This window comes from Plecotus auritus (genome assembly GCF_963455305.1).
Source record: "Plecotus auritus genome assembly, chromosome: 4".
NCBI lineage: Eukaryota > Metazoa > Chordata > Mammalia > Chiroptera > Vespertilionidae > Plecotus > Plecotus auritus.
Window position 1 is genome coordinate 178,639,436 of NC_137775.1, and position 27,298 is coordinate 178,666,733.

Consider the following 27,298-nt stretch of genomic DNA (forward strand, 5'->3'; position numbering starts at 1 on the left):
GGAAGACTGCCCAATTCATGAATCATTAAATAATACCAATTACATTTTTAAATTTACTCATTTGAATTGTATTTTAATAATATCTACATGTGAGAGCCATAGAAATATAATGCCCTCTTTTTAAAATTATCCTTTAATAAGGCATAAATTGAAAACAAAAAAGTTATCTCATTTCATTAAGTAAAAATTGAACAAATATATTCATAGTCACCATTGTTTTGTCTCATACCCACCTTTTTGCTTACATTTTAACCTTGTTCTTTGTCAACATCCAAAATATTTTTAATAACAAGCTAGGATCTGGGTTTTGTAGCTGTGGCTGGCCCCTTGGCCCCTTGGCCCCTGGCACAGGTAAGGTTTGGCGTGGTTCCAGGAGCGTTGGTGAAATCCACGGACAGCTCTCCGCCCTTGTGAGGACCAGAAAGCAGGACCATGCCACAGCCCTTGGGGAGTCCAGGGCCAGCTAGTTGAGGATGAGGATATTGCGTCTAGCCTCGAGGATGCAGCTCCAGCGTGGCTGCTCACACCTTCAGTTTGGGCACCTCTTGGATGCACGTCATGGGTTATTGTCCCTACAACCACAGCGGTTTTGCACACACCACCCCCACCCCTGCCCCAGCCAGGAAGCATCATCATTTGGATCATCAGGGAAAGGAATAGGGGCGGCCGGTAGGTGCCATTCATGAACCTCTTCTGCACGACTTGCAAGGTGAATTAGCTCGTCTGGCCCAAAACCTGTACAGTGTGACCAACAGCCTCAGGTAGATGTCCTGGCTTGAGGGCTCCTTGTGCTGAACCTTTCATCTTCGTTGTGAGGGTGTCCATGCCCATGATGGTGCCTCCTGCTCCATCTAACTTTCTGCTTTTGAGTTTCATTATGGACTTAAATAGTAAAAATCATCGTTTGATTATTGATTTTTCAAAATTTAGTCAGTGGGAACACCTTTAACGTGCTCCTTTTGCCCTGTCTGCACTGTATTTCTAAAGAATCCTCATTTTCTGGCAATAGAAGGGTATTTCCTACCCATTTAAAATTTTTTCCCCTGTCTCTAATCTTGGAAACGGCTATAGTCGGAGGAGTCCAGGCTCCTTCTAGTGGAGAAAAGTATCAAAGACCCAAATGTGAACACTGTAAGTACTCATGAGAGTTTGTGGTGAGTGCGTGCTACTTCTTGCTGGGGAAGAGCTGGGACATATGCCTTTTGTAAGTCTTGAGTTTATACTGACTCTTCCAAGCAGATTGAGTTGCTATGTCCTACTTTTCTTAGAGGCTGGGGTTTTTCACTGACCTCTGAGACTTTCTACCATGTTTCTACTAAGGAAAATATACTAATATGTAGAAAAACACAGACATAAATTTCCAGGTGCCAAGAAGGGTTTGAGGAAGGGCTGCAAAACAAAAATTGGCATTTTAATTCTAATTTATTTTCTTGCTTTGATCTCTTATGGGTATTTGTTTGCATATAACCAGAAAAGGGAAAAGGATGGGAAACCACAAGGATTTGGGAAAAATTGTTTTAGAGGCAGAAAGAGGACAAGATATGAACCATGAGCAAGAAATCAAATATTCAGTCTCAGACAAACTCTGTTCCTCTGAGGTTAAATGGGGTTCCCAAATGGATGAAGTAAAATATTCATTTTAACCTCCTCCTTGGCAGTGATGGAGAAGTCAGTGTTCTCCAAGGACACTGCAGCTGTGGCTTGGATCCTCTGGAGCTTTCTCTAAAGCAGGAAATACACTTTTTCCCTTTGTGGGGTTTTTTTCTTTGCCTGTGATAATAGGTATCACTGGATTCTAAGGAGTTCTCTTACTAGCTCTTCCCCTTACTAGTTCCTCCCCTTAGCTGCAGTTTTCATCAGAGCAAATGGCATCCCGCCCCACCCAGAGGACAGGAACCCTGACTAATGTCAGATTCTCGGATCTAAGCATTAAATACAGCCACTCTGAGGTGGAGGGTACAGCCTTCTCCCAGTCCCTTTGTGAGGCAGCCAGAGGGCAGAGAGAGAGAGCCCGCTCTTGTCCCATGGATTCGTTACGCCTTAGCACAGAGTTCATGTGAGCTGGGCCCAAACTCTCTCTAAAAATCTAAATTGTTTCTCAAGCGAAAATAATCAACTAAACATTTAAACACCCCTCTCTCTCTCTCTTACACAAAAAAACACACAAACACACACACACATACACACACACACAAAATGCTGTTGTGTTACAAGATTCTTCCTAAGACTATATCACAGATTACCAGGTAAAGAATATGATTTTTATCCACTTTGAGGGAATACTATAGAATCTGTCAACTGATGTTATTATATTTCAGTCTTGAAAACAGATTTTTCCCTGCTTGTCTGAAGCAAGTAGCAGCTAATGCTAAGTAAGCACATAGCAACAAGTGCTGTGTTCATTTCCGATCACTGAGGAGTTATCCTTTAAAATTCACAAATGAACCAAATTTTGGGATGTATTCAAGTTACCATATCTGTTGAAGATAAGAGAGAAAAAAATTAGAGGTGCTTTAGCAGGAGGATGAAAAAAAAATGTATGTTAAGATTTTCTTTTGTTTTTAAATATGTTTTATTGATTTCAGAGAGGAAGGGAGAGGGAGAGAGAGAGTGAGAGAAACATCAATGATGAGAGAGAATCATCAATCCACCACCTCCCGATGATTTTTCAATAATAAAAAAGAACCCAAAACAGTTTTTTTTCCTTAAAAAAAAAAAAAAAAAAAAAAGACATGCATGTGAGTTAACAGGATACCTGATTGCCTTGTTTTCGGAAAAGATACTGACATTTGAACAGGCATTTCAGAAACTCCATTTATCCCATTTCATCACTTTCCAGCACTAGGTAAAGTTCATGGACCAGAAGTATTTATAGTCTAGTGACGTTTGTATATGCTTACTTCATTTACTGAATGTGCCGTGTTAGGATAAGAATTCCAAGATAAGGAGAAAAAATAAATCCCTGCCATCCACAAGATTTCTCTTGGTCCAGTTTTATAAACAGTTCTCTGACTCTTGCATTCAAGAGAAACAGCAGTGGCTGTGAAGGCAGCTAGAAAGGGAACCGTTTTTGTTTGTTTGTTTTTGGTTTTTTGTTTGTTTGTTTGTTTGTTTTTGCCTAAATAGAACTCCATGGGCAATTAGCTGGTGAACAAAAGAGGTTTCTGAGCAGCCAAAACAGATTTCACACAAAACTGAAAGTCATGGGCTACATCTCTAGGTATGCCTCCTAGAGCCTATTTATTCCTACTTTAAACTCAATTCTAGCAATGGTGGTGTAGGAAAGTACCGGCTCCCTTACAAAGATTAATGTTGGGAACTTTCAAAGTTAATTCTGGAAGAAAGACTTAGTGGAACTTTGCAGTCCATTTACCCTCCTCCCATTCTAGTGGGTATGGCCAGTTTGTTTTCAAAGTATATTTGACTAACAATCCACAATTGGTAAAAGAGAAAATGGTGCTACTGCCCTGTGAAGCTAGAGGTTACCCTGAAGGATTTAATAAGGTGTTATGATTTTGCAGCCTTGAGAGAAATCAGACCCAAAGATGTTATGGTTTTATTGCCCTGTAGAATGTTCACCAGTTTTGTAGAGAAACAAAGAAGGAATAACAGAAATAGCGAATATAAGGAAGTTATAATATTTCAAAGTTCTTTCAGGAAAGGCCCTCGGACCCATTTTCTCTTACACAGAGCTTTGGTATTTTAGGAAGTGAGATGGTTACAGTGAATTGTATTTAAAAGTCCAGGTCATGTCCTTCATGGTGGCAGTCAGCTGATGAGAGGCTGGGAAGGACAGGTCTAGAGAGCTGCTGCAAGCAAAAAAAATAAATAAATAAAAGAATTTTATTATCTCCTAGCTAATAAAAGGGTAATATGCAAATTAACCGTCACTCCATCACAAATATGGCAGCACCCAGTCCTCTCAGCCCCGCTGGAGTCCCCAAGTCCCTGCGGGGGCAGCCGCTGAGAGTAGGCAGCATGAGCGGCCTGGCGGAATGCTTGCTTAGTCGCCGCGCCCGGGCTGGCCCCCCCCAGAGCCGGAGCAGACACGGACAGGGACAGGGGGCTGACCCACAGCCCCCGCGGACGAGGGCAGGCCCAGAGAGGAGATGGCAGGCCTGCCTCCCGTGGAAGCAGCGCGGCTTCCTCCTGCCTCCTGCCTCCCGTGGAAGCCGCACAGCTCCCGTGGAAGCAGCGTGGCTCCCAGTGGAGCGCTGCGGTTCCCACCGGCTCCCGCGGAAGTGACGGGCGGCCTACTGCATGCAATATCATGCGATGGGCTACTGGTATATACACATATACCAGTAGCCCATCGCATGATATCTCACAACCCCAAAGGCATCAAAACTACAAAGAAAGCAATACTCTTGGGTGAATGTAAGAATGGCTCCCTCCTTCTGTACACAGGTAGGAGCTAAGAAGAAAGTGACATAGGTAAAGTAACTGTGAACTGTGTTTGAAGGGTAGGTAGGTATCTCAGGTAATGTGTGGAACAGTACGGAGCTTTAAAGGCAAAATTCTTTTAAAAATATGTTTTTATTGATTTTAGAAAGAGAAACATGGATGAGAAACAGATTGGCTGCCTCCTGCAGGCCCCCAACTGGGGATTGAGCCTGCAACCTGCCAGCAACCTGGGCCTGGGCCCCAACCGGAATCCAACTGGTGGCCTCTTGGTGCACAGGATGATGCCCAACCAACTTAGCTACACTGGCCAGGGCTAAAAGCAAAATTCTGGAATAAAATTATTTGTTAGAATAATTTGTTTTGTCTGATTTTTATTGAACTCAGTGAGGGAACCAGAAATTACATAATAAGACAAAAGATTTTTTTTCCCTTAAATGCTTATACACACACACACACACACACACACACACACACACACACACACACAGATTTTCCCAACAGATTTTAAATGTTGGTACAGCAATGGAATAATTGGGGACTGTGTTCAACCTATTTGGGGGATTTAGAAAATCATCGTTTGTAATTTTTCTGTGTGTTTTGTCTATTGTTGAAAATGTTTGTGGAGTGTGGCGAAAGGTATGTGGAAAAGTAGAGGGAAAGAGGATAGAAAATAAACCTGGAGAAGCTGGGAAGAGTTAAGTATAAAGTCTAGTCCAGCCGTGGGCAAACTACGGCCCGCGGGCCGGATCCGGCCCGTTCGGCTGTTCTATCCGGCCCACGGAGCCGAAAGAGCGGAGGGTTCTCTTGCTCTCCCCTCCGCTCCTTTACTTTGAATTTATATTAGTTCACACAAACACTCCATCCATGCTTTTGTTCCGGCCCTCCGGTCCAGTTTAAGAACCCATTGTGGCCCTCGAGTCAAAAAGTTTGCCCACCCCTGGTCTAGTCTGTAAGACCCCAGTGAGAAGGAAGTGGCGGGGTTGGGGGGTGGGGGCAAAATTCCACTGATTTTACAGAGTGGCTCTGATGTGTGTGTTTGTGGGATAGAGGGGAGGGCAATGAGGAAGAACGAAGATAAATGTAAGCTCAGGAGAATACATCTGTCCTTAAAAGGGTGGGACAGGCAGCAGATGGATATTCAAGATAAACTGGAGAAAGATGAAGCTCAGTGGGAAGGAATTCAGAAAGAGCATGTACTTACTCCAGCCAACTTGACCTGAGTTCAGAGGCAGAACAAACGCCTTGGGCTGAAATCCTCTCATAGACGGATTCACTGTCATGTTGTCTTCCTAACTAAAACAGCATTTTAATTACAAGCTACGGTTACAGTGAATTAGTGTATGACCCACAGGCAAAAAAAGTCAATTAAGCAATTATAAAAAATATTCCAGTCTCCTTGGGTTTCCTCTGTGTTCCAAATAATTCCTTGAAGGTATGTGAGGTATTGTCTTTCATTCCCGAGTCTTTTTCATAGAGCATCTATGTACAAAATTCATATATTTAAGCTGAGGATGAGACTAAATTATCATATTTTTTAAAATATACTTTTATTGATTTGAGAGAGAAAGAGAGGGAAAGGGAGAGAGAGTGAGAGAAACATTGATCACAATGCCCAACCAATTGAGCCACACCAGCCAGGGCTAAATTATAATCTTTTTTTCCCACTTAAGACTCCCATGAGTATGGAAAACTAAATATGTTTGGCATTTTAATTGGGAAAACACACACACACACACACACACACACACACACACAATATTTCCAGGCATGGACACTTGACATATTGGTATATGGGCTGAAGACCACCACCTTGTCCCTTTCTATCACATTTCAAAGAATGTTGACTCCTCATTATACTTTCAGTATCAGATTTTTCCCTTTCAGATTTAGACCAGAAGTGAATGGTTTTGAAAGACATTTTCTAGCCTTCTTGCCTAGATAGGAATTGTTTTTGTAATATAATTTTGGGAAAGTCAAGGCAATCTAATCACCCAGGAAACCTCAAACTTGAGATATGAACAAAAAACTTACTGCTTGGCAATCCTTTGGATCCTTTTCCTCCTTACTCAGGAGTTCAGAGCAGAGCCCCATTCTTCTAGCTTCTTCTTCTCATATTCAAGGTTGTTTTGTTTTTTGTTTTTGTTTTTTTATGTGTGTTTTTGGTCAGGTCTAGGTAAGAAATAAAAAGAAATAGATATGTAGAAAACATGGGAAATAAGTTCCCACTTCTCCAGGAAAGGTATTTTTGCAGCAAATAAATAAATAACAACATACAAAGCTTTTGATTACCTACTAAGTGCTAAACACCATTCTAGGTGCTTTAATTCCCACAACAATCCTTGAAGACAGGCATTATTTTCTCCATTTTCTAGCTGAGGAACCTCAGGTTCAGAGAGGTTAAGTAACACACCCAGCATTTCACAGTTAGTGAGAAATGGAATCAGGGACCAAATCAAGTTGGCTGGATACTATTATGCTACTTTACCTCTTAAAAGTTAAAACAACAAAATAACTTTTTTACAAAGTTCTGCCTGAGATCAGGGATGGATCCAGGCTTTGCAGAGCTTGAAGTTCTTATAACTGGGAGGAGAGAGCTTTGAGAAAAAGAATACAAAAATATCTGCTTTTGCAAATGTTACAAAAAGAGATGAGCTTATGAATACATTCTGAGGCTCCTCACTTGGTAGGGGCCTCATAGAAACCTCACCTCTGCTGAGGGTCCAACATTTTGCCTGATTTTGCCTGGGTAAGAGAGTGAGAAAGGTGCTGATGTGATGCAATAGGACTTTTTTTTTTTTTTACTTTTTTTTTCCAATTTCAGTTGACATTCAATATTATTTCGTATTGTTTCAGCTGTACAGCATAGTGGTTAGACAATTATATACTTTACAAAGTATTCCCCCACCTGATATTTCTAGTACTCCCTGACACCATCCATAGTTATTACAATATTATTGACTATATTCCCTATGCTGTACTTTATATCCCCATGATGATTTTGTAACTACCAATTTATACTTCTCAGTCCCGTCACCTTTTTTACACAGTCCCACAACTCCCTTCCCTTCTGGCAACCATCAGTCTGTTCTCTGTGTCCACGAGTCACAACAGAACATTTTGATAGCACTCTCCAACCCCAAACAAATGCTGCTGGAATGAGAATTCATTGGTCAGAGCCCTCAACACATGATGGTACTCTTTGGAGGAATGGAAGTGAGAACTTGTCTCTTTCCCTCCCAAGGTCAAATGAAGCACAATTGTTCGATGGACTTAAATTAGGCGACAGAAAAGAACAACGAGATCCCTAGGAGATGATTTGCCATGAGGATGGGTAGAGATAGGTGAAGCAATCAACTAGGAAACCTGAATCCTGGCCTGGATTCATTAGTGGATCTGCCCCCAGCACAGCCACCCAGAGGCAGGCAGGGGCCCTAGAGAAGTGAGTGTGAATCATACGAGTTTGAAGGTGATAAGACTCAGTCATATTTTACGTAGGTCCCATTTGACAACACATTGTGCATTCCTCCTCTGTACTATAAGGAACAATCGTAACCTGGGTTAGGATCTGCAATATCCGTGGTGGCACAATTAGAGCCATAGCGGTTTGCTTGGCCTGGGTCAGCAGACGACAATCCTGAGGGTCAGCAGATGACAATCCTGAGGGTCAGCAGACGACAATCCTGAGGGTCAGCAGACGACAATCCTGAGGTTCAGCTTCAGCAGTAGTGGCGATAGTGCACATGGTCAGTGGGCAAAGCGAACATGGCCTGGCCAGGGCTCAGGTTTCAGGAGGCAGTGCACGGAGTGTCTTAGTCAACACTGCATCGGTAGCACATTCTGGAGTTAACAGCATCAGGAGGGCTCTGTGGCATCCTCTAGCCTCAAGGGGGCACATTGAGTTTTGGACTTGCTAAGAAAAAATAATAGCTAGATGGACAAACATCTGGACATGAATCAACACCCCTGGGGCTTCTCGGGGAATAAAACTCAAAAAAGATCGGACTCCCTGCAGGCATGCAGGCCACACTAAACTGTGTAGTAAAAGAACGTTGACTGCTAAGGGTCACATGAGGACATGTTTTTCTAGGTCACTCTGAATACTGTTTTGCCTCCGCTGGATCCTTTTCCTCCTTGAGCTATGAATCAGTAATATGCTTTTGCTCATTTATATTCTTTTCTTGGAGACCTCATCCTGAGTTTTCAATGCTTACTGAACTTTTTTCACACATATATTATCTAAAACTCAACTTGCCTAAAACCTGCCTCAAGAAAGAATGCTTACAAATAATAAGGGGGAAAAAATCAAAAGAAAAAAGAACAAAGGACATAAGCAGGCAATTCACCGATGGCCAATAAACATATGAAAACATGCGCAGTCTCATTAGGCATTTTAAAAATAACACTGAAAAATTACCTTTTGCCTGTCATAAAGCTCTTTTTAAAAATATGATCCTAGCCCTGGCTGGTTTGGCTCAGTGGATAGAGCATTGGCCCACTGACCGAAGGGTCACAGGTTCAATTCCAGTCAAGGGCATGTATCTCAGTTGCATATGTCTCTCTCACATCAATATTCCTCTCTCTGTGTCTGTCCCCCTCCCTTCCACTCTGTAGAAAATCAATGGAAAAATATACTTGTGTGAGGATTAACAACAAAAAATCTGATATCAATGTATCCAAGCTTGTTGTCCACTGGGAACTCTTCCCTCCAGGTGAATGATCTGTTATCTTCACAAAAGGAGCAAATGGAGATCTTTTGACATTTAGAAAAGCTAAGAAAACAATATGGGCCTGATATTTATAACTGGAGACCTGTGGTAACTCTAAAGGACAGGGAAATATTTTCCTTAAAAGTTACTAATGTAGACCCAACTGAAGATTGTGCAACTTTTGTCAACTGTACTAAAAACTGTTTTATGCTTTCAGCAGGTATGGAGATGAATTGCAACACCACCACTAATGTACCTTATGACTTTGGTCACGTCAAATTGCCTGCAGGATTGTTTCTAATATATGGAAGTGAAGCATCCATCTTATATAAAAACTGCTGCCTGAAATTTTAACCCTGCTATTTTGGCTTCTGTAAATGCTTGCTTGCTTAAATAATAAGGAAAATAAGACTACTCCTGTTCCAGAGAAGCCATAAACCTTCCCCAGACGAAGTCATCAGTGCTGGCACCAGGCCAAGCCTTTGGTTGAGGTCTCAAAGCCCCAGCACATAGGGCTCTTTAAGAACTTGCAAAGGGGACCGGAAAAACCCCATATTTGGGAGACAAAGAAGGTAAAAAGATATAAATAGGGAAAGTTCCTCCATGTTGGGGCCCAGAATTTGAAATAGTTTTCTCTCGGCCCGTGCGTAATAATAATAAAGTGTAACTCCATCTCTCTAAGCATTGCTTGGTTCTTCTCTGGTCTTCTGTAACAGAAGGACTGTTTATTCCTCTGTTCCAGCAAACAGTCCCAGGGGACCATGTTCTCTAGGAAGACTGACGGGCTCCACAGGAGCTCTCCCTTGCACCTGATTGTAACAGTGATTTGCTCCTTTCTCGCCCCGCTGAATATATCTTTATGTGTAATGCCAGTCATGGTAACCTCTTTGAATACAGAAATAAGTACTATAGATCAGCCCGCACTGTGGTAAAGGCTTTGAATGCCACCTCTCAAGCCTTTAGTGCCATCAGTATCAGTCAAGAACTAGGACAAGTTAGGGAAGTGTTAATAGAAAATCAGGCAGCTATAGACGACCTCCTTTTAAGACAAAATCACGGATGTGAAGAATTTAAAGGACTCTGCTGTTTCAACCTGACTGATAATTCACAGCTCAAAGAGCATAAAGTAAAGCAATAAATGAAGTGGTGTCCAAGATAAAACAAAGAGAGGAATTCTTTGGTATTGACTTGTCTAAACTAATCTTCTGGCTACCTAGTGTTACTGGTCTTAGGGAGGCATTTGTTTTCATTCTTTTCATCTTTTTCAGTATCATAGCTTGTTGTTGCATACAATGTGCTCCCTTAAGTGTATTCCCAAATCCCCTACAAGACTTTCTAATGCTAAGATACACGCTCAACAAGCAAAATGATTACTTCCATATGGAACTAATCTCTTTTTTTTTCTAGTGAAACTAATCTCATCAAAATAAGATAGACTAACAGTGGGGAATAATGGGGAAATCAAGAAGTTAAAAATGTTTCATTTTAGTTATATAGTTAATAGTCGTAGTAATTAATGCATGTAGAAGAGTATTGTTCCAGGGACTGAAATGTATGACTGGACCTACCCTGACTTCAGGAGATCCACAAGCAATTTGACCTTTGTGTCCCAGGAGGACTGCAAGAGGCCAAGACAGTATCTGAACCATTGTGCTCCAGGGAGAGAATGTCAGCCTCCCAGGATGCAGATCAAGAATCACTAGTCCGCAGATGAAGGGTTGCTTGGAAAATCACCAGGCTGCAGCTTTATCTGATTAAACTTTTCCCCTAAATCCCAGACCCTTTACCTACTTGCTCCTGAATTCCAAACCCTTTACCTACACTTTTCTCCTCCTTATAAAAAAGGTCAGCTTGAGAAGAGATATAAGACGGTCTTTTAGGGTACATAACACACCGTCTTCCAGATCGCCAGCCGTGTGAATTAAAGCACCCATAAAAATCCAATGCTTGTCTCTACTTACCGGTTCTGGTAGTGACGGGCAGCAGGAACGCCAACTTTTCCAGTTTCACAAGGAGGTAAAAAAGGGATAGCATGTTCATAGCAATCTTTTGGTAATAGAAAGAGTCTAAACAACTTAAATGTCAACTAACAAGAAATGGATGAGTAAATAACTCCGTGTAATAAGCCTTTAACTTGCAGCAAAGTGATACTTGTTGAGCGCCTACGATATGCCAATCTGACAGTGCAGGGAAGAAAACACCAACCCTGTCCCAGTGGAGATGACACTAATGGGAGATACTTTAATGTATTCAGCCGCCCAATTATCCAGGAAAGATCATCTTGCCACGTAATATAAATTTATAAAAAAAAAATCTGTCATGGACCAAGGGAAAAGGACGCGCCACTTTTGGCCTGCGGGAAGTCAAAGCTCACCCAGCTCCGGGCGGGGACCGAGGCTACCCTGCGCGCCGGGCATAACTTGCCCCGAGCCCGCGGCGCGCCGCTGTGACGCAGCCCCTCCCCCTGCTCCTTCATAGTGCCCCGCCCCTCAGCGCACTGCGCATGCTCCCCCGCGCGCTCTGGCTCTCCTTAGGATGCGGCCGATCCCGCGGCGCAGCCTCCCCGGCTTCTCCTGAGGGGACCTCCGGGCCTCGCTGTGCTGCAGTGGCCGCGCCTCCGCCGCCCGCGCGCTCGGGAGCCGGGCGCTGCTGCCGCAGTCCCAGCCGTGGTGCTTGGTGTAAACAGCAGCCCCCGCGCGCCCGGAGCGTGCAACCCCTCGGCGTGAACCGAGCTGACGGAGGATGGCAACCTCCGTGGTGGAGAAAAGCTGCAAGAAGAAGACCGAGAAGAAGCTTGCTGCTCGAGAAGAAGCGAAATTGTTGGCGGGCTTCATGGGTGTCATGAATAACATGCGGAAACAGGTACCGCCTGTGAGGGAGTGGCGGACGGCGGGGCGCGGGGAGGGGGTGGCGGGGTCCGGACCCCCTTGCTTCCTGGGCCGAAATTCGCGCCCTGTGGGTCCAGACCCCTCTTCTGCCTCGGTCCTCCCGCTTCCTCCCATTGTCACGCCAGCACGCTGCTGTTAGTAGTGGGTCGCTTTAAACTGTTGTGGAGCAAAAGTGCCTCCTCGTCTGTCGATGCCCTGACTCCCAGGTCAGATCCGTGGGAGACTCCCCGGGCTGGCATTCGGCGTCAGATATCGGAGGTATAGCAGCTCTGCCCTAGTTATGGCCTTGTGAGGCGAGGATCCATCCCTCCTCCGTCGGCGAGCCGTGTAGGAGCGGCGTGAGGTGTCAGGAGATCGGGTGCGAAGAAGCCCAATGGTCCCGCCCAAGCAGAGGCCCCCGAAGAGGGGAGAGAAGCATCGCTTGGCCTGAAAATCTAGATCCTCTCAAACAAGGATCCCCGCCCCCTCCCGTACATGTTAATTTCGAGCAGAAACAGTCATCGATCAATGCCGTGCTGCTGCCTTTTAAAGGCCCCGTGCGCCTCTGCTGTGATGACGGGCTCTTTGTTCTGTCTTGGGTAGGAGGCGCATTTGCGAAAGTCTGCACGCGTCGGCGAAAGGTGGGTGATGAAAAGGACCTATTTTAATACGCCAGAGAATGTAGGTTAGAGAAGTTTTGTGTGTGTTTTTTTTAATTCCATAACATCTTATACCAGTAGAGCATTAAAAAAAAAATCACTCGGTTACTTTTTGATTCTGTAGACTTTATAGAAAATAGGAGTCTAAGGAGACGTGTAAGAATGTTTCGGTTTTGTGACCCAGGCCCAGTTTTTCAAGAGGACAAAAGCAGGTTGCAGGAGTACCTGCCAGACCTGGTTTGCTTATCTAGTGGTTCTGATGGGAATGGGGATGGCAGTAGAGGAATTTAAGATCCTTATGAAGATATTAGCTTTGGTTTCTTTCCGGGAATTCTGACCGACGGGATCTTGTCTTTGTTCATCCGCTCCTGGCGTGGTGCATGAATGCAGTAGATCCTCGGTGGGAATGCCTTTAAATCTTTCCTAGCCTTTGTGCTGAAAGAGCTGTGAATGCCTGAATGCAATATTTTATGTAACTTACTTTATGTACCTATTTTTATGTATACATTCATGTTGCTTTCATTGTGACCATACCACCATTTTATATATACAGCACCACCGACCTCAAATTACTGGTACATTTAACGACGGTAGTTGTACACAGTCCACCAGTGCTCACATTTGTTTTCAGCAACCTTCCCACTCCTTCAGATAATGCGCTTTCATCCGTGGACTGTAGCGTTATAAAGCATTGCCTCATTTCTTGCATAGACAAGGTGCTCGTGGGTTACAGTATCACATGCTTGCTTGAGGAGAGGGGATTGTCTGAGACTGTATAATTTAGCTCCTTAGGTTTTAAAATGGATTTATATCCATTATGTAGATTTAGCTTTGGGCTATATTAACATCTGTTCATCTACTGTCAAAATAGAAATACAGTTACTGAAAAATTCTGTACTGAGTAGGAAGGGGAAATGGATGCTGGGTGACATTTCTTCTACGGTGGTTAACTGACCTTAATCTGCTGGATCCTCCTTTTGTCAATGGCTTTGCCCGTTAAGTCCAGCAGTTCTCCAATAGTACTTTTCCCAACTTCATGGAATCCTGCATCTTTTGTAAGATGTGTAGGTTCATTTTGCAGTTGATTTACATTGCACTTGTGTTGTTCTATTTAACATCATAACACAGGAGAGACTCACCAAGAATGACTGACAAGGGCAGTTGATAGGGATTGGCAGGAATAGAAGCTGGTTTGGCCAGAGAAGGAATGTTTGAGTGAGGACCGATTTTATATGTGTCTTTGTTCTTTCATGAATATTTTTGTGTGATGACTATTTTGCTTACCCTTATGACCTCAGTACTTTGGGAATCAGGATAATGAGTACCTGAATGACAAGGATTCCTCTATGAAACATTTCTATAAGAATTTGAGAACACTGAAATTAGAAAACCTGAATTCCAATCCCTGGGCTACCATTAATTAGCTTTATTATTTTTAGATAATATGATTTAGGTCATTTCATCTCTCTGTAACATAGTAGCCAATCTTATGCTTAGTGATGAAAGGGGGTTCTGCAGAACCAGCAGCTTCAGCTTTTTTTCTTTTCTTTTTTTTTTTTCAACTTCTTATGGAGCCTTTTTCTCCATCACCCTTTCAGTCATTTCCGGCCTGTTATTTGTAAGTGCATTTTCCAATGAAGTAGAGGATTCACGTGAAAGGATACAAATCATAAAGTGCAGCTCAATGAATTGTTACCAAGTGACCCCACCACCACCACCACCAAGAAATATAGTTTGACTAATATACCAGAGGTCCCTCCTTATGCCCTTCTCAGTCACTACCCCTCAAAGGAACCATTATTCTTCTATCACCATAGATTTTTCTTTTACTTTTTTTTGAACTTATATAAATGGAATCATACAGTAAATACTCTTGTCTTAGTTTCTTACAGACTATGTTTGTGATTTTTATCTATGTTGTTATATATAACTCTAGTTCATCCTCATTCTATGTAGTATTCCATTGTATAAAAACACCACAATTTATCCATTCTATCGTTATGGACATCTGGGTCATTTTCAGTTTGGGACCGTTAAGAAGAGCACTACTTTGGACATTTTGGACATTTTGTACATGTCTTTTGATGTGCACATGTGTGCATTTCTTTTGGGAAATACCTAAGAGTGGAGTTGTTGAGTTATAGGTTATGCTGCATAAAGCTTTATGGATACTGTCATAGTTTCCAACGTTTTGCCAGTTTACATTTCTGCCAGCTGTGTGTGAGAGAGGCTTCTGCTCTACATCCTTGTCAATACTTAGTATTCTCAGTCTTTATAATGTTAGCAATTCTAGTGGGTGTATAGTGGCATCTTATTTAATTAGGTTGCACACCTTTTCATTTCTTTTCCTAAATTTTTGTTTATATTAATTTTATTACCTGATGGCACTAGTAAAGGGCTCTACAAAGCAGGGCTGAGTCATAGTCACTACTGCACATATCCAGTTGTTTCTTTGTATCAATGAAGTCCAGAAGACCCTTAACATTGAGGGATATGTTTTGAGACCTTCCTGGGTACCACTATAGTTTCCTCATGTTAAATGAACTAAAGCATAACTGGAATTTAAAAGCTTATGTTAAAGCTCTATTGAAAGTGATAGGAGAGAACCACAAGGCTGATTTGAGCATTGGATGCTGGGCAGTCATCTAGGCTCACTAACTAAAATGGCTCAACTTCTGTACACTCACTGCTCCAAGACTAAATTACTACATATCACTAACCTTAGGGTCTCTTGTGAAACACTTCTTGAGCACTTATTTTCTACCAGCCATTCTTCAAAGTGTTTTACATGCTTTGTCATATTTTATTCTCATAACAACTGCCACCTGCAACAAATACCTATTCTGTCTTAGGTAAAAACAACTTACTGCAAGGATACAGGAGCTTACAGCATTGACCACAGCTGGAAGACAAGCAGGTGTGGCAGATAGGCAGGAACCAGGGCAGGGGTTCTCTGGTAGCAAGGCTGCAGAAACCCTTGAGTCAAGGTTATTGTGCAGGAACAGCCTTAACCACTTGCTGCTGCTGCCATTAAGGTTTTCCCTCCACCTATCATTCACTCAAGGTTCAGAATCCTGGAGGTAGTCTAATTGGCTGGCCTTCTGTCGTTTGCCAGATTTGGGCTCTACTGTGAATAGAAAAAAATATCTGACTTTCCGCTTCCATAATGAGAGGCAGGCTCTGAGAATTGCCCTTTCCGAGAAGGTTCATCATGAGGAATTTTCTGGAAATGGGAGCTTAGGGCTCTCATAGGCAGGGGAAATTGGATGCTAAGTAGCTGGGATCTACAAGTGTCCACTGTGGTCTACAGCTTAGGTTGTCCAGTACAAACATGTGTGCTCCTATTCTCATTCCTATCATTAAAAAACAAGGTCACCAGTCAAAGTTTTTCACTTAACCATATCTAACTCCAAGTTCAAGATCACTTAGTGATATTCATTTATCCTATCATCATTTCAAGATCCTAAGGGCTAAGTAATAATAGATTTTTTGGTATGATTCTGGGTGGAAAAGAAGATAGGAAACTAGTTAAAATTTATATAAATACTAGGAGACAGCACGCAATTCGAAATTGCGCGGCGCCGCCCACTCTGGAGTCGCGGTCCGGCCCTACCTCCCTCTCCAGCCCTTGAAGCAGCCCGGGCTGCTGCTGATCAGGCCCTCCCCGGCGCAGGCACGGAGGCCCCTGCCGCCCCGCCCCTGATGCTGCGTGCACAACCTCCTGTCTGGTCGACCCATTACGGCGTCCTGGTTAATTAGCATATTTCTCTATTATATATAGATAAGAACAAGGATGGAAATGAAAGTAGAAGCCACATTCATTGTTTATTATTATTTATTCATTAATATTTTTATTATTATTTATTGTATTTATGACTTCTTTCACTATCTGTTCCTATCTTTGTCTTTAGCCAACTCCTCAATGTTCTTTATCCAATGGGGTGACCTAATCCTTTAGTCCTAGGTATCTTAAGTGTTTGGTCTTGCCTGTATATACAGTTACTTCAGTCTCTTACTAACATTTACCACTAGATTTGGCAGTACCAGTGTTGGGTCTGGGATTCGATTTTTTGCTGCTTAAAGGCTGATTAGTTATCCTGTTGCTGTTTAATGGATGTTGGCAGAAGACATGAGACTCTGGTGTCAGAGACAACAGACTTGATTACCACAGCACAGCATTGTGAGTGTCAGCATATATGTGTCAGTTCTCCTTGTCCTACGAGTGCTGTGAGGGCAACATGGTGGGGCCCAATGGGTGTACACTGAGCTAAGAAATCTACCATTTTTATAGCAAGCAATAAATAAGCCTGCTCTTTATCCTGGAGGGGAGGCATTATCTCATCCCTTAGGGTCACTCGCTATCAAAACACCCCTGAGAAATGGTGGCCGGGTAAAAAGTGGCAGGACCTTCCATTCTTGTTTTGTCCAGAAAGTTATGTAGGAACTCATGGAGTATTGTGTCTCCCGACAACCACAAGGTACCCAAGGGGATCCCCTGAGTTCCAGCCATCTTCTGCCCCATGGATGGCTAGAGTCAGGCACCCAGCTAAATGTAATAACTTTTGTTCTTTTTACCCGGTGGCAGGAGGAGCCCAAAATGACAAGGTCGCCATCTTAACTTGCAGTTCTGTAAACATATTGCTGTATCGCTTGGTTGAATCATTCTTTTTAGGGTTCCTAAATCTCTAAACTTACAGAATCCATCCCCAGAAAGACATTACTAAGATCAAAAAAAAATTTTTAAGTGACTCATTAAGCATAACAGTGATGGGAACTCTTCCATCCCTTGATTGCCAGGCTAGTTCTGACTACAGAGAAACCATCCTGTCTATATAAATTATATACAATCAGATCATTTGAAAGTGGATTCTGCTGCTTAAAGAAAAAAGTTTGGACCCAGACAGGTGGCTCGTTTGGTTGGAGTGTAGTCCCATACACCAAAAAGTTTGCAGGTTTGATTCCCCGTCAGGTTGCGTAGGGGAGGCAACCAATCACTGTTTTTCTTCCTCCCTCTCTCTCATTCCCTCCTCATTCCCTCCCTCTCCCTTTCTCTTTCTCTCCCTTCCTCCTCCCCTCTTTACTCCCCTACATTCCTCTCCTACATCCCTCTCCTTCCTGATCCCTCTCCTTCCCTTCCTCTCTTCCTTTCTCTCTCAGATCAATAAAACATATCCTTGGATGAGGATTAAAAAAAAAGAAAGAAAGAAAACCACTAATAAGGCTTTTTTTCTCTGAAAGGAGAATGTAGTGTGTCTGTCTGTCTATGTCTGTATCTATGTGTGGTATTGGGAACAGAGGGCAAAAGAACTGCACCTTGGAAGGGAAGAACATTTCTAATGTTCACCTCACCCAAAGGAAAGGAAATGAGGTCTCGAGTTTATATCTGTCTTCCTAATTTTGTCGTGTGTATGTGTGTGTGTGTTTGTGAGAGAGAAAGAGAGAGGGAGGGAGGGAGATCTCAAGATCCTAATCTAATTAAGTTAGAGCTTAAGATACTGCTGTTTTATTAATGACTAGAGGCCTGGTGCATGAAAATTCAGCCCAGCCTGCCCCCTCTCACAGTCTGAGAGCTCTCAGGAGCGGGAGGCAACCCAGGCAATCAGGGGAAGGTGACGACCCCATCACACCTCTGCTGCTGCCACTGCCGGCAGCACAAGCCTTGGCTGGCCCTGGCAGCTGGGCAGCCTCCCTGTGAGGCTTGTCTGCGCCTCGGCCAGCCCTGCTTGCCTGAGCCTCAGTCAGTGGGGGTGCAGGAGGACCCAAGGCCCCCAGCGGGGCTGAGGGGACTCGGCAGCAGGCATGTGGAGTGGCTGGCTCTGGCTGAGGAATGGAGGATACTCTCAATGACATGAGTTATAACTTCCAATTTGTTGGACACCACAGTCAGGCTTCAGCTTCAGGGAGGGAGGAAGAGAGGGATGGGCAGCTCGTTGGAGGAGCCTGGGCAAGCTGTCAGTCAGTGGGGATGCAGGAGGACCTGAGGCCCCCGACAGGGCTGGGGGGATTCTGACAGCAGGCACACTGCCTCTGTGTGTGCCGCCATCTTGTGATGATGTGACAGTCAATTTGCATATTACCTCTTTCTTATATAGGATGCCCACTTACTTCTACTTAAGCAGGACCGTAAGCTGTGTCTTATGGTAGACTCTATAAGCTGGATTGGGGTCCAGCCATCTTTTTTTATTTTTTTTTTCCCTTGCAGGACATAAAAATATGCAGATCCCAAAATTTAGATTATTGGTTTGCAGAGGTGAGTAGAAAGACCTATCTATATATGGGCTTCTTAAGAAAAGCCTAATTTTTCCACTTTGTTTTATTAGAGAAGCACTGCACATGGGGGATTACTTGACTACCTGTCAATAGTATGATCTCTTGTGTCTCATTTGGACATTGATCCTTATATAAACTTCCTGCATTGATAGAATTCGGACACCAAAGTCCCACCCCACTCCAACAGAAGTTAGCTGGACTTAGTAGCTGTAAGTTCTTATTTCCAAGTTTACTTTGTCTTTTAGGGTTTCTATTTTCTTACTGGCCCAGGGAGTGCTTTGTTCTATCTTCAGTGCTGACGAAGCATCCTCCATCAATAACTGTTCTTTTGTGTGTCCTCTGAAGACTAGTTTAGGAAGCTATTTAAGTTTTTACTCCAGAAAGCTTTGAAATGGATAGATATCAATTAAGTTCACTTCCATTTCCCATCTCAATTTTTTCTCAAGATATCATTCATAGTGTTCCAGATAGTCTGCAGTGAACTACATGACTTAAAGCACTGCATCTAATTCCAACTAGCAACATAAAATCCCTCAAATTTGACCCTTATGAGTCCTTTTATTAAATTCCCACATCTGTGATCTCCTATAAATTAAAGTGATAGCAATTGAATTGCAAATGTCTGCTCTCCCTGGTTTCGTATACTGCTCAGTCTCAGCAATAAGGCATAGGCCTAAGTGTTTGGGTAATCAGGATAGCTTCCTCAACAGCTGCAGTGTAGGCTGCCTTCCATTGAAATAGATTTCATATAATACCTCTAAAGCTGAATTTCTTTAATTTCAAGGTATTGGGTGCCACATGCCACATTTTTTTTGCATGTCAAAGGAACCCTAGAACTCTTAAGATTAGCACAGCATCCTCCCCATCTTCACAAACCTGAAGAGATCCAAGCAAATCTCCTCTATCTCTATAATAAATAGTGCAAAGGTTGACATTATTATACAATCCTAACCCACATTATTGTTCCCAGCCAAAAAGAGAACAGAAACTTCCATTTCTGAGGAGGGTTTTCAAAAACAAAATCTTGGCTTTTGTTGTTGAGAGGTTGCCAGTCTATCAGCTGTCTATAATTGATAGACTCCAAGACTAAACTCACTGGGAGGAATCACTTTATCAACAGGCGAGTAGGGACACTTTACCATATAGAGAAGGAATTTCATCTATACTAATAATGTTTCATAAGACACATTGTTTTTCTTAGACAACATTTTAGACACTTGCCAATGAGATGTACTCGGCTGCTGGGTCTCCTAGAGTTTCCCCTTTTCCCCTGTTCACTTTGGGGGCAGAATTATGGAAGAAGAATGAGCCAGGAGGCCTGGCTCCATGTGACACTACCATACTCTTGCCCATCCTATAGTCACTGTTCCACAAGTAACAGTTGAAGAAAAGGACTGAAACTTCCTTCCCAGTGCTTACGTTCCCCAGAGGAAGAGGGCGTACATTAAGAGCCAGGAATCTAATTTTTCCATAAAAGTGTAACATTTATCCCAATACCTTTTTTCAATTATCTGATCTCTCACTACATTTTTTGAATTAATTTTTTGAATTATTTTTAGAGCAGTTTTAGTTTTACAGAAAAATTGAGCAGAAGGTGCAGTTTCCATTTACCCCTTCGCCCTCACCCCCACCGTTTCCCCTATTATTAACATCTTGCATTCGTGTAATACATTTGTTACAACTGATGAGCCAATATTTTGACATTATTATTGACCATAGTTTACATTAGGTTTCACTCTTTCTGTTGTACATTCTATGAGTTTTGACAAATATTTCATGACATATATCAACTGTTACAGCATTATACAAAATAGTTTTACTGCCCTAAACTTTGTCTGTGCTCCTCCCTCTCACCACATTTTTGAAATGGTATCTTTATCATATATCAAATTTCCACTTGTTTCAAACTTGAATGAGAATGCCTTTCCTGTTTCACCATTAAATTTGATGTTTGCTATGGAGTTCTGATATTTGACCTTTAGTATGCAGGCACATCGTTTTCTTTATTAAAGTCTCAGAAAGTGAACTTATTCAACAGTCTTTTGCCATCTATTGAAGTTTTTCTACAAGAAGTTTTTCTCTTTTAGCCTGTCAATATGATGAATTGCATTAATAGAATTACTTTTTTTGAACCCTCCTTGCATTCCTAGAACAATATTTGACTAATACCCTGCTGAGTTCAGTTTGCAAATACTTGACATATCTGTAAGTCAGTCTCTAAAGGAAGAAAAAAGTGCAAAGAAAATGTGTCCAAAATAGCAACTGGCAGTTAAAGAAAAAAGAAGACAGCAAGAAAGCAAAATAAATAGCATAAAGAAGATGGCATTTTAAGGTAAAACATAAGTTATCAGTAATAAATATGAAGAATTAAACACTACTAAAAATATTCTTAGTTGGTGAGAACTTCCGACTAAGTCAGACAAAAATCTGTGCTGTTTATAAGAGACTATTCAAAAACTGAAATTTTTTTCTATTTTTTTTAAATTTTTTAAAAATGAATCTTTATTGTTCAGATTATTACCATTGTTCCTCTTTTTTCCCCTCCACCCGGTTCCTACCTCACCCTCTGCCCATACCGCCCCCACTGTCCTCATCCATAGGTGTACGCTTTTTGTCCAGTCTCTTCCCGCACCCCCACAGCCTTTTCCCCCCGAGAATTGTCAGTCCACTCCCTTTCTATGCCCCTGATTCTATTATATTCACCAGTTTATTCTGTTCATCAAATTTTTTATTCACTTGGTTTTTAGATTCACTTGTTGATAGATACGTACTTGTTGTTCATAATTTTTATCTTTATCTTTTTCTTCTTCCTCTTCTTAAAGAATACCTTTCAGCATTTCATATAGTACTGGTTTGGTGGTGATGAACTCCTTTAGCTTTTTCTTATCTGTGAAGATCTTTATCTGACCTTCAATTCTGAATGTTCGCTTTGCTGGGAAGAGTAATCTTGGTTATAGGTTCTTGCTATTCATCACTTTAAATATTTCTTGCCACTCCCATCTGGCCTGTATAGTTTCTATTGAGAAATCAGCTGACGATCATATGGGTGCTCCCTTGTAGGTAACTAACTGTTTTTCTCTTGCTGCTTTTAAGATTCTCTCTTTGTCTTTTGCTCTTGGCGTTTTAATTATGATGTGTCTTGGTGTGGTCCTCTTTGGATTCCTTTTGTTTGGGGTTCTGTGTGCTTCCTGGACTTGTAAGTCTATTTCTTTCACCAGGTGGGGGTAGTTTTCGGTCACTATTTCTTCCAATAGGTTTTCAGTATCTTGCTCTCTCTCTTCTTCTGGGACCCCCATAATTCTGATGTTGGTACGCTTGAAGTTGTCCCAGAGGCTCCTTACACTATCTTCATATTTTTGGATTCTTTTTCTTTTTGCTTTTCCAGTTGAGTGTTTTTTGCTTCTTTGTATTTCAAATCTTTGACCTGATTCTTGCGATCCTCTTGTCTGCTTTTAGGTCTCTGTATAATATTTTTTATTTCAGTCACTGTATGCTTAATTTCTAGTTGATCCTATTTCATATCCTCTAGGGTCTCATTAAATTTATCGGCCTTTTCTAGAAAAACCTTATAACTGCGGTTTTGAACTCTATATCCAGTCGTTTGCTTTCCTCCATTTCTTTCATTTGTGACCTGTTTCTTTGTCTCCACATTTTGGCTGCTTCCCTGAGTTGATAGAGTGGCTTTGTGTGGTAGGTGTCCTCTAGGGCCCAGTGGCTCAGCCTCCCCAGTTACCTGAGGTGGACACTCTTGGTGCACCCCTTTGTGGGCTGTGTGCATAGTCTTATTGTAGTTAAGCCTAGATTGTTATTGGTATCCCTGGGAGGAGTTGACCTCCAGGCCAATTGGCTGTGAGGATCAGCTGTGTCTAGGCTGGAAGAGCTTCTGTGCTCAGCTTGGATGGGGCAGAGAGTCTCAGGGTGGAGCAGACAGCCTTGGTTTCCCGTCAGCCCCGCCCTAAGAGGCCCCTGGGTCTCAGTGTCCCGTGGCAACGGCTGCACGCACCTGTGAGAGAAAGTTGCCCTCGAGTTTTGCCCGCTGCCAGACAGTCCAGTTTCTCCCCAATGAGTCTGGGTACCCAAAGTCTCACCCGGAACTGGAGTACAGTGTAGTCGGGAGTTTTTGTTTCCCTCCCGAACGAGAAAGCCAGCCACGCGCTCAGCACCCGCCCTCTCTGCGTGTGCCTCCACACCTCTGCCTTCTGCAGCTCCCCTGAGTCTCAGTGTGCTTCCTCCTGACAGTCTATTTTCACCCATATAAGTCAGAGTTCCCCAAGTCTCACCCGGAACTAGAGTTCAGCGCAATGGGGAGCCTTTGTCTCCCTCCCATTCGAGAAAGCCAGCCACGTATTCAGCCGCCCACCCTTTGCACGTGTGCGCGTCTCTGCATCTCCGCATCTCCGCACCTCTGCCCTCCACGGCTCCTCTGAGTCTCAGTGTCCTTTTCTCTTTCCTTCTAGTTGTAGAATTTCCACTCAGCTAGCCTTCCTGTGTTTCTGGATGATGTCAGTTTTGTCTTTTAGTTGTAGTTTTGAAATTGTTGTGCGAGGCAGCAGTATAGGTGTTTACCTATGCCGCCATCTTGGTTTTTCTCCAGAGGCAAAGTTTCTCAAAAACTGAAATTAATATGAGGGACATAAATAGAGAAATTGCAGGGGTTATTTTTCTTGTTTTATCCAGTGAACATGTATTGTTCAACAGGTACTTTTTGTTTCTCTTCATTCCACCTAGGACTTGTTACCTCTCACATTCTCCAATTTACCTGAGTGTCTTTCTCTTCCCATTATCTGTGGTTACGCCTCTTCTCCAGATGACTGATATCAGGAGGGAACTCTCTCTAGGTCAGTCCCATTTCTTGTTGAAACCTATCGATCTATTGTAGTACAGTCAAATAAATGTACCATTTGGATAAAAAAGATTCCTCCCCTTTCACACCCCCCCCCCACACACACAACATTAATATCCAGCCGAAGGTTAATTTTAGATTAAGACTAAATTACTCTAAGATCCCTCTGATTTCCCTAATGTCCTCCAGTGCCTATTAATTCACTCCACTAAAACTCCCTATTGCTGTGTATGCCTTGGAAAGGTTTTTTGCTACATTTCAATTTAACTCTCTCTACATTTTCTGGAACTTTCCATCAGCAGCCATAGATCCCTCCCCTATCTTATTTGCTTGCAATTCTGTCCATATTCTTTTCCTCCTTCCTTTCCTTCCCTGCTCCCTTTATTTTTCTCTTAAGGAACTTGATCAGCTTGTTTTGGTGGTAACCAAATCATTGGTTTAGTTTTTGGTACCTGGGTATTGTTGTTTTTTTGGTGTGGTTTGTAGCAAAATTACCTGAGAGTTATGCCTACTCTGAACCTCCTCCCCAAATAAAAGGAAATAACATTTTTAAAATTCAAGACGTTATTAGAATAACAATATCTTTAACTTTAAGTAATCTGCATATAATTTCTAAGCAGTAGTCTATAGCCTTATAAAAAAATCTTCAAATAAGCCATAAAAGGGAAATTTTGTTCATCCTTTAGCCAACTGTTTAGGGCCCATTTCCTTTCTCAATCTAAGCATTACCATCTTATTTGGATTTTTATTCCTGGAGTAATAAAATAGGAAATAGCAGTGATTTATCTATCAGAAACTATATATTTTTTAAAAATATATTTTATTGATTTTTTACATAGAGGAAGGGAGAGGGATAGAGAGTTAGAAACATCGATGAGAGAGAAACATCGATCAGCTGCCTCCTGCACACCTCCTGCTGGGGATGTGCCCGCAACCAAGGTACATGCCCTTGACCAGAATCGAACCTGGGATCTCTCAGTCTGCAGGCTGACGCTCTATCCACTGACCAAACCGGTTAGGGCCAGAAACTATATTAATAGTTACCACAAAATATTTTAAAAATGCAAAATGCCATATCCCCTGAGCTATTTCTATGAGTGATAGATTTTTTTTTAGCCTGAAAATACTATTTTCCCAGTTCCTAAGAGTGCTTAACATATCCCAGGCTGTAAATTTTCTCTGATCCTTACCTATAAATTATATATTTAATATCAGTAAGAAATTGAAATTTTATTTTACAGAAAGGACTTTTTTTCTTCTTGAAATTCATCCCTAATGGTTCTAATAAACCTTACTTTTTTCTTTAATATTCAATTTTTCCAACATTTTTAGTACTTAGTCTAAATCTGCCTTCTTTCAGCAATCTAGAGTGATGTCTCTTTTGGCCTTGGTCAGAAATCACAATTTAAAAGTGACTGATATCCAACTCCTATCAGAAGTACATTTGAGAGAAGTGTTGTTTAAGGAAAGAGTGCTGCATGGACATTTGGTTCACCCACTCTGTATTCTGAGTTGTTTCTGTTTGAATTTAGATCTATGAAGGCTAATGTCTTAGGAAATGCAGTGTGTACTCTGGATTTTATCAAGGATAGATCATTTTCAAAAGCAGATTGTTATGTTTGAAAAGCATACATTTACACAATGGAATACTATTCTGTAAAAACAAAGAAAGTTGTTTTAGTTTTTTAACGAGGCATTGCATTTCTTTTTTTCTTTTTGTTTTTTGTTAATTCTCACCCAAGGATATTTTTCCATTGATTTTTTTTAGGGAGAGTGGAAGAGAGAGGGAAACAGAGAGAAACATCGATGTGAGAGAAACACATTGATTGGTTGCCTCCTGCGAGCCCCGACCAGTGCCTGGCCCGAGAGGAGCCTGCAACCAAGGCACGTGTTCCTGCCCGGAGCCAAACCCGGGACCCTCTGGTCCCCAGGCAGATGCTGGATGCTCTATTCACTGAGCCAGACCAGCCAGGGCAAAACAAAGAAAGTTTTAAACCTTTTCAACAGCATGGGTGAACCTGCAGAACATGATGCTAAGTGAAATAAGGCAGTCAGAAAAAGACAAGTACCATATGATTTCATTCATATGTGGAATTTAATGAACAAACTGAACTACCAAGCAAAATAGAGCATACTCATAGATAACGAGCAAGCAGACAGCTCTATTGGAGGGACGGGGAGTAAGTGCATAGGGATTAAGCCAGAAAGAAGAGCCATTAAGGACATTGTCATTATGTCATTTACTGTCCCCATAAAATCTCACTGTGATAAATAGCTTAGAATTTGTCTCAGAAAAAAAAAAATTGTCTTCCCTTAAAAAATTAGTAGACTACTTCTTTGCTGATTATAAAGATTTTCCTAACTCTTGGGAAGTTCAGTGCCTGATTTTGGTACAGAAAACTCATGACAGCACTCTGTAAGTTCTTCCTAAATAGGTCATATTATAAATTCTGTACTGGAAAAAAACACAAATTTAAATAGGAAATAGAGATGAAGCATTTGACAAGCACCTGTTTAATATGTTTGCTAAACCTGGCCCACTGAGCCCCTTTTGATTTTATTTTTCTCTCTCTTGATTAGAAAACATTGTGTGATGTGATCCTTATGGTCCAGGAAAGAAAAATACCTGCTCATCGTGTTGTCCTTGCAGCAGCCAGTCACTTTTTTAACTTAATGTTCACAAGTAAGTATCTTAAGGTCAAACATATTATTTATTCTACTAGTAGCAGTGCGCATGAATCCATGCGCCAGTAGCTCACTGCCGCCCTCCATTAGCTCTCTGCCCACTGCCCCACCCTCCTGTAGCTCCCCCCGCTCCCCCCTCATAACTTGCTGCCCTGCCCGCTCCTGTAGCTCTCCGCCTCCCGCTTGTAGCTCACTGCCCTACCCTCCTGCTGATCCGTGATCCAGTTGTAACGCGGTCTGTCATTATGCTTCACAGCGTAACAACCATTTGCATATTACGTCTTTATTATATAGGATGGGAATGAGATGGGTCTAAATGAAAACATGCCATTTTTTCCTGGTTTATAAAGAAGTTAAGATCATAAAACAGTGAAGAGATTGAAAAGTGGTCATGGTTATGATTAATCAAAGGAATCATGTCATTTCATTAGCCCTAAAAGCCCCAGTTGTTTATTAATGGGGATACAGCTTCTACTTAAATGTCTACAGTTTTCTTCTTAACCTCTGGTAGAAAGGCAAAGGAACAGATAAACCTTATGACATTTTATCCAGCAAGTTAAGTTAAATAAAAATGAAATATTACATATTAGTGGCCCCGTGCACGAATTCATGCACATTGAAAGGAAATTAATTAGAAGAAATATTTTAATATCACTATTCGCCCTTTATAATAGCAGTGTCAACCAAATTCATGATCGACAATGACAGATCGAAACACACACGTGTGATTGGCGCCAGTGAGAGCTTTATATGTATCGCACATGCGCGAGTCAACTTAGCCTTTTACATATATAGAATAAACTTGCTTAATTAGACCTGCTTTCTGATGTAGCTAAACTTTTTCCAGCCCAGTGAAGCACCCCA

The 27,298-nt window shown here is 42.0% G+C and overlaps 1 protein-coding gene and 1 long non-coding RNA gene across 6 annotated transcripts in view; one reads left to right on the top strand and one right to left on the bottom strand.

The window, feature by feature from the left end:
* Window positions 1–3,116: 3,116 nt before the first annotated feature.
* LOC308247561 lies at window positions 3,117–11,558 on the bottom strand. Its single transcript, XR_013960526.1, has 4 exons — window positions 11,485–11,558; window positions 11,072–11,105; window positions 6,436–6,573; window positions 3,117–3,809 (listed from the first exon to the last, which is right to left on the bottom strand). It is a non-coding gene; the product is annotated as an uncharacterized lncRNA (long non-coding RNA).
* A 55-nt stretch (window positions 11,559–11,613) lies between these two features.
* KLHL7 (kelch like family member 7) overlaps window positions 11,614–27,298 on the top strand; it is a 53,477-nt gene continuing 37,792 nt past the window's right edge. For 2 of the 5 annotated variants that reach the window (XM_080666848.1, XM_080666852.1), the window contains exons 1-2: window positions 11,614–11,972; window positions 26,330–26,432. In XM_080666848.1, the coding sequence (XP_080522974.1) occupies window positions 11,853–11,972; window positions 26,330–26,432 (223 nt within the window). In that variant the 5' untranslated portion in view covers window positions 11,614–11,852. Of the gene's footprint in view, window positions 11,973–12,584; window positions 12,619–20,556; window positions 21,239–23,634; window positions 23,745–26,329; window positions 26,433–27,298 lie in introns of those variants that run through there. The other 3 variants (XM_080666850.1, XM_080666849.1, XM_080666851.1) reach the window with 3 other exon arrangements.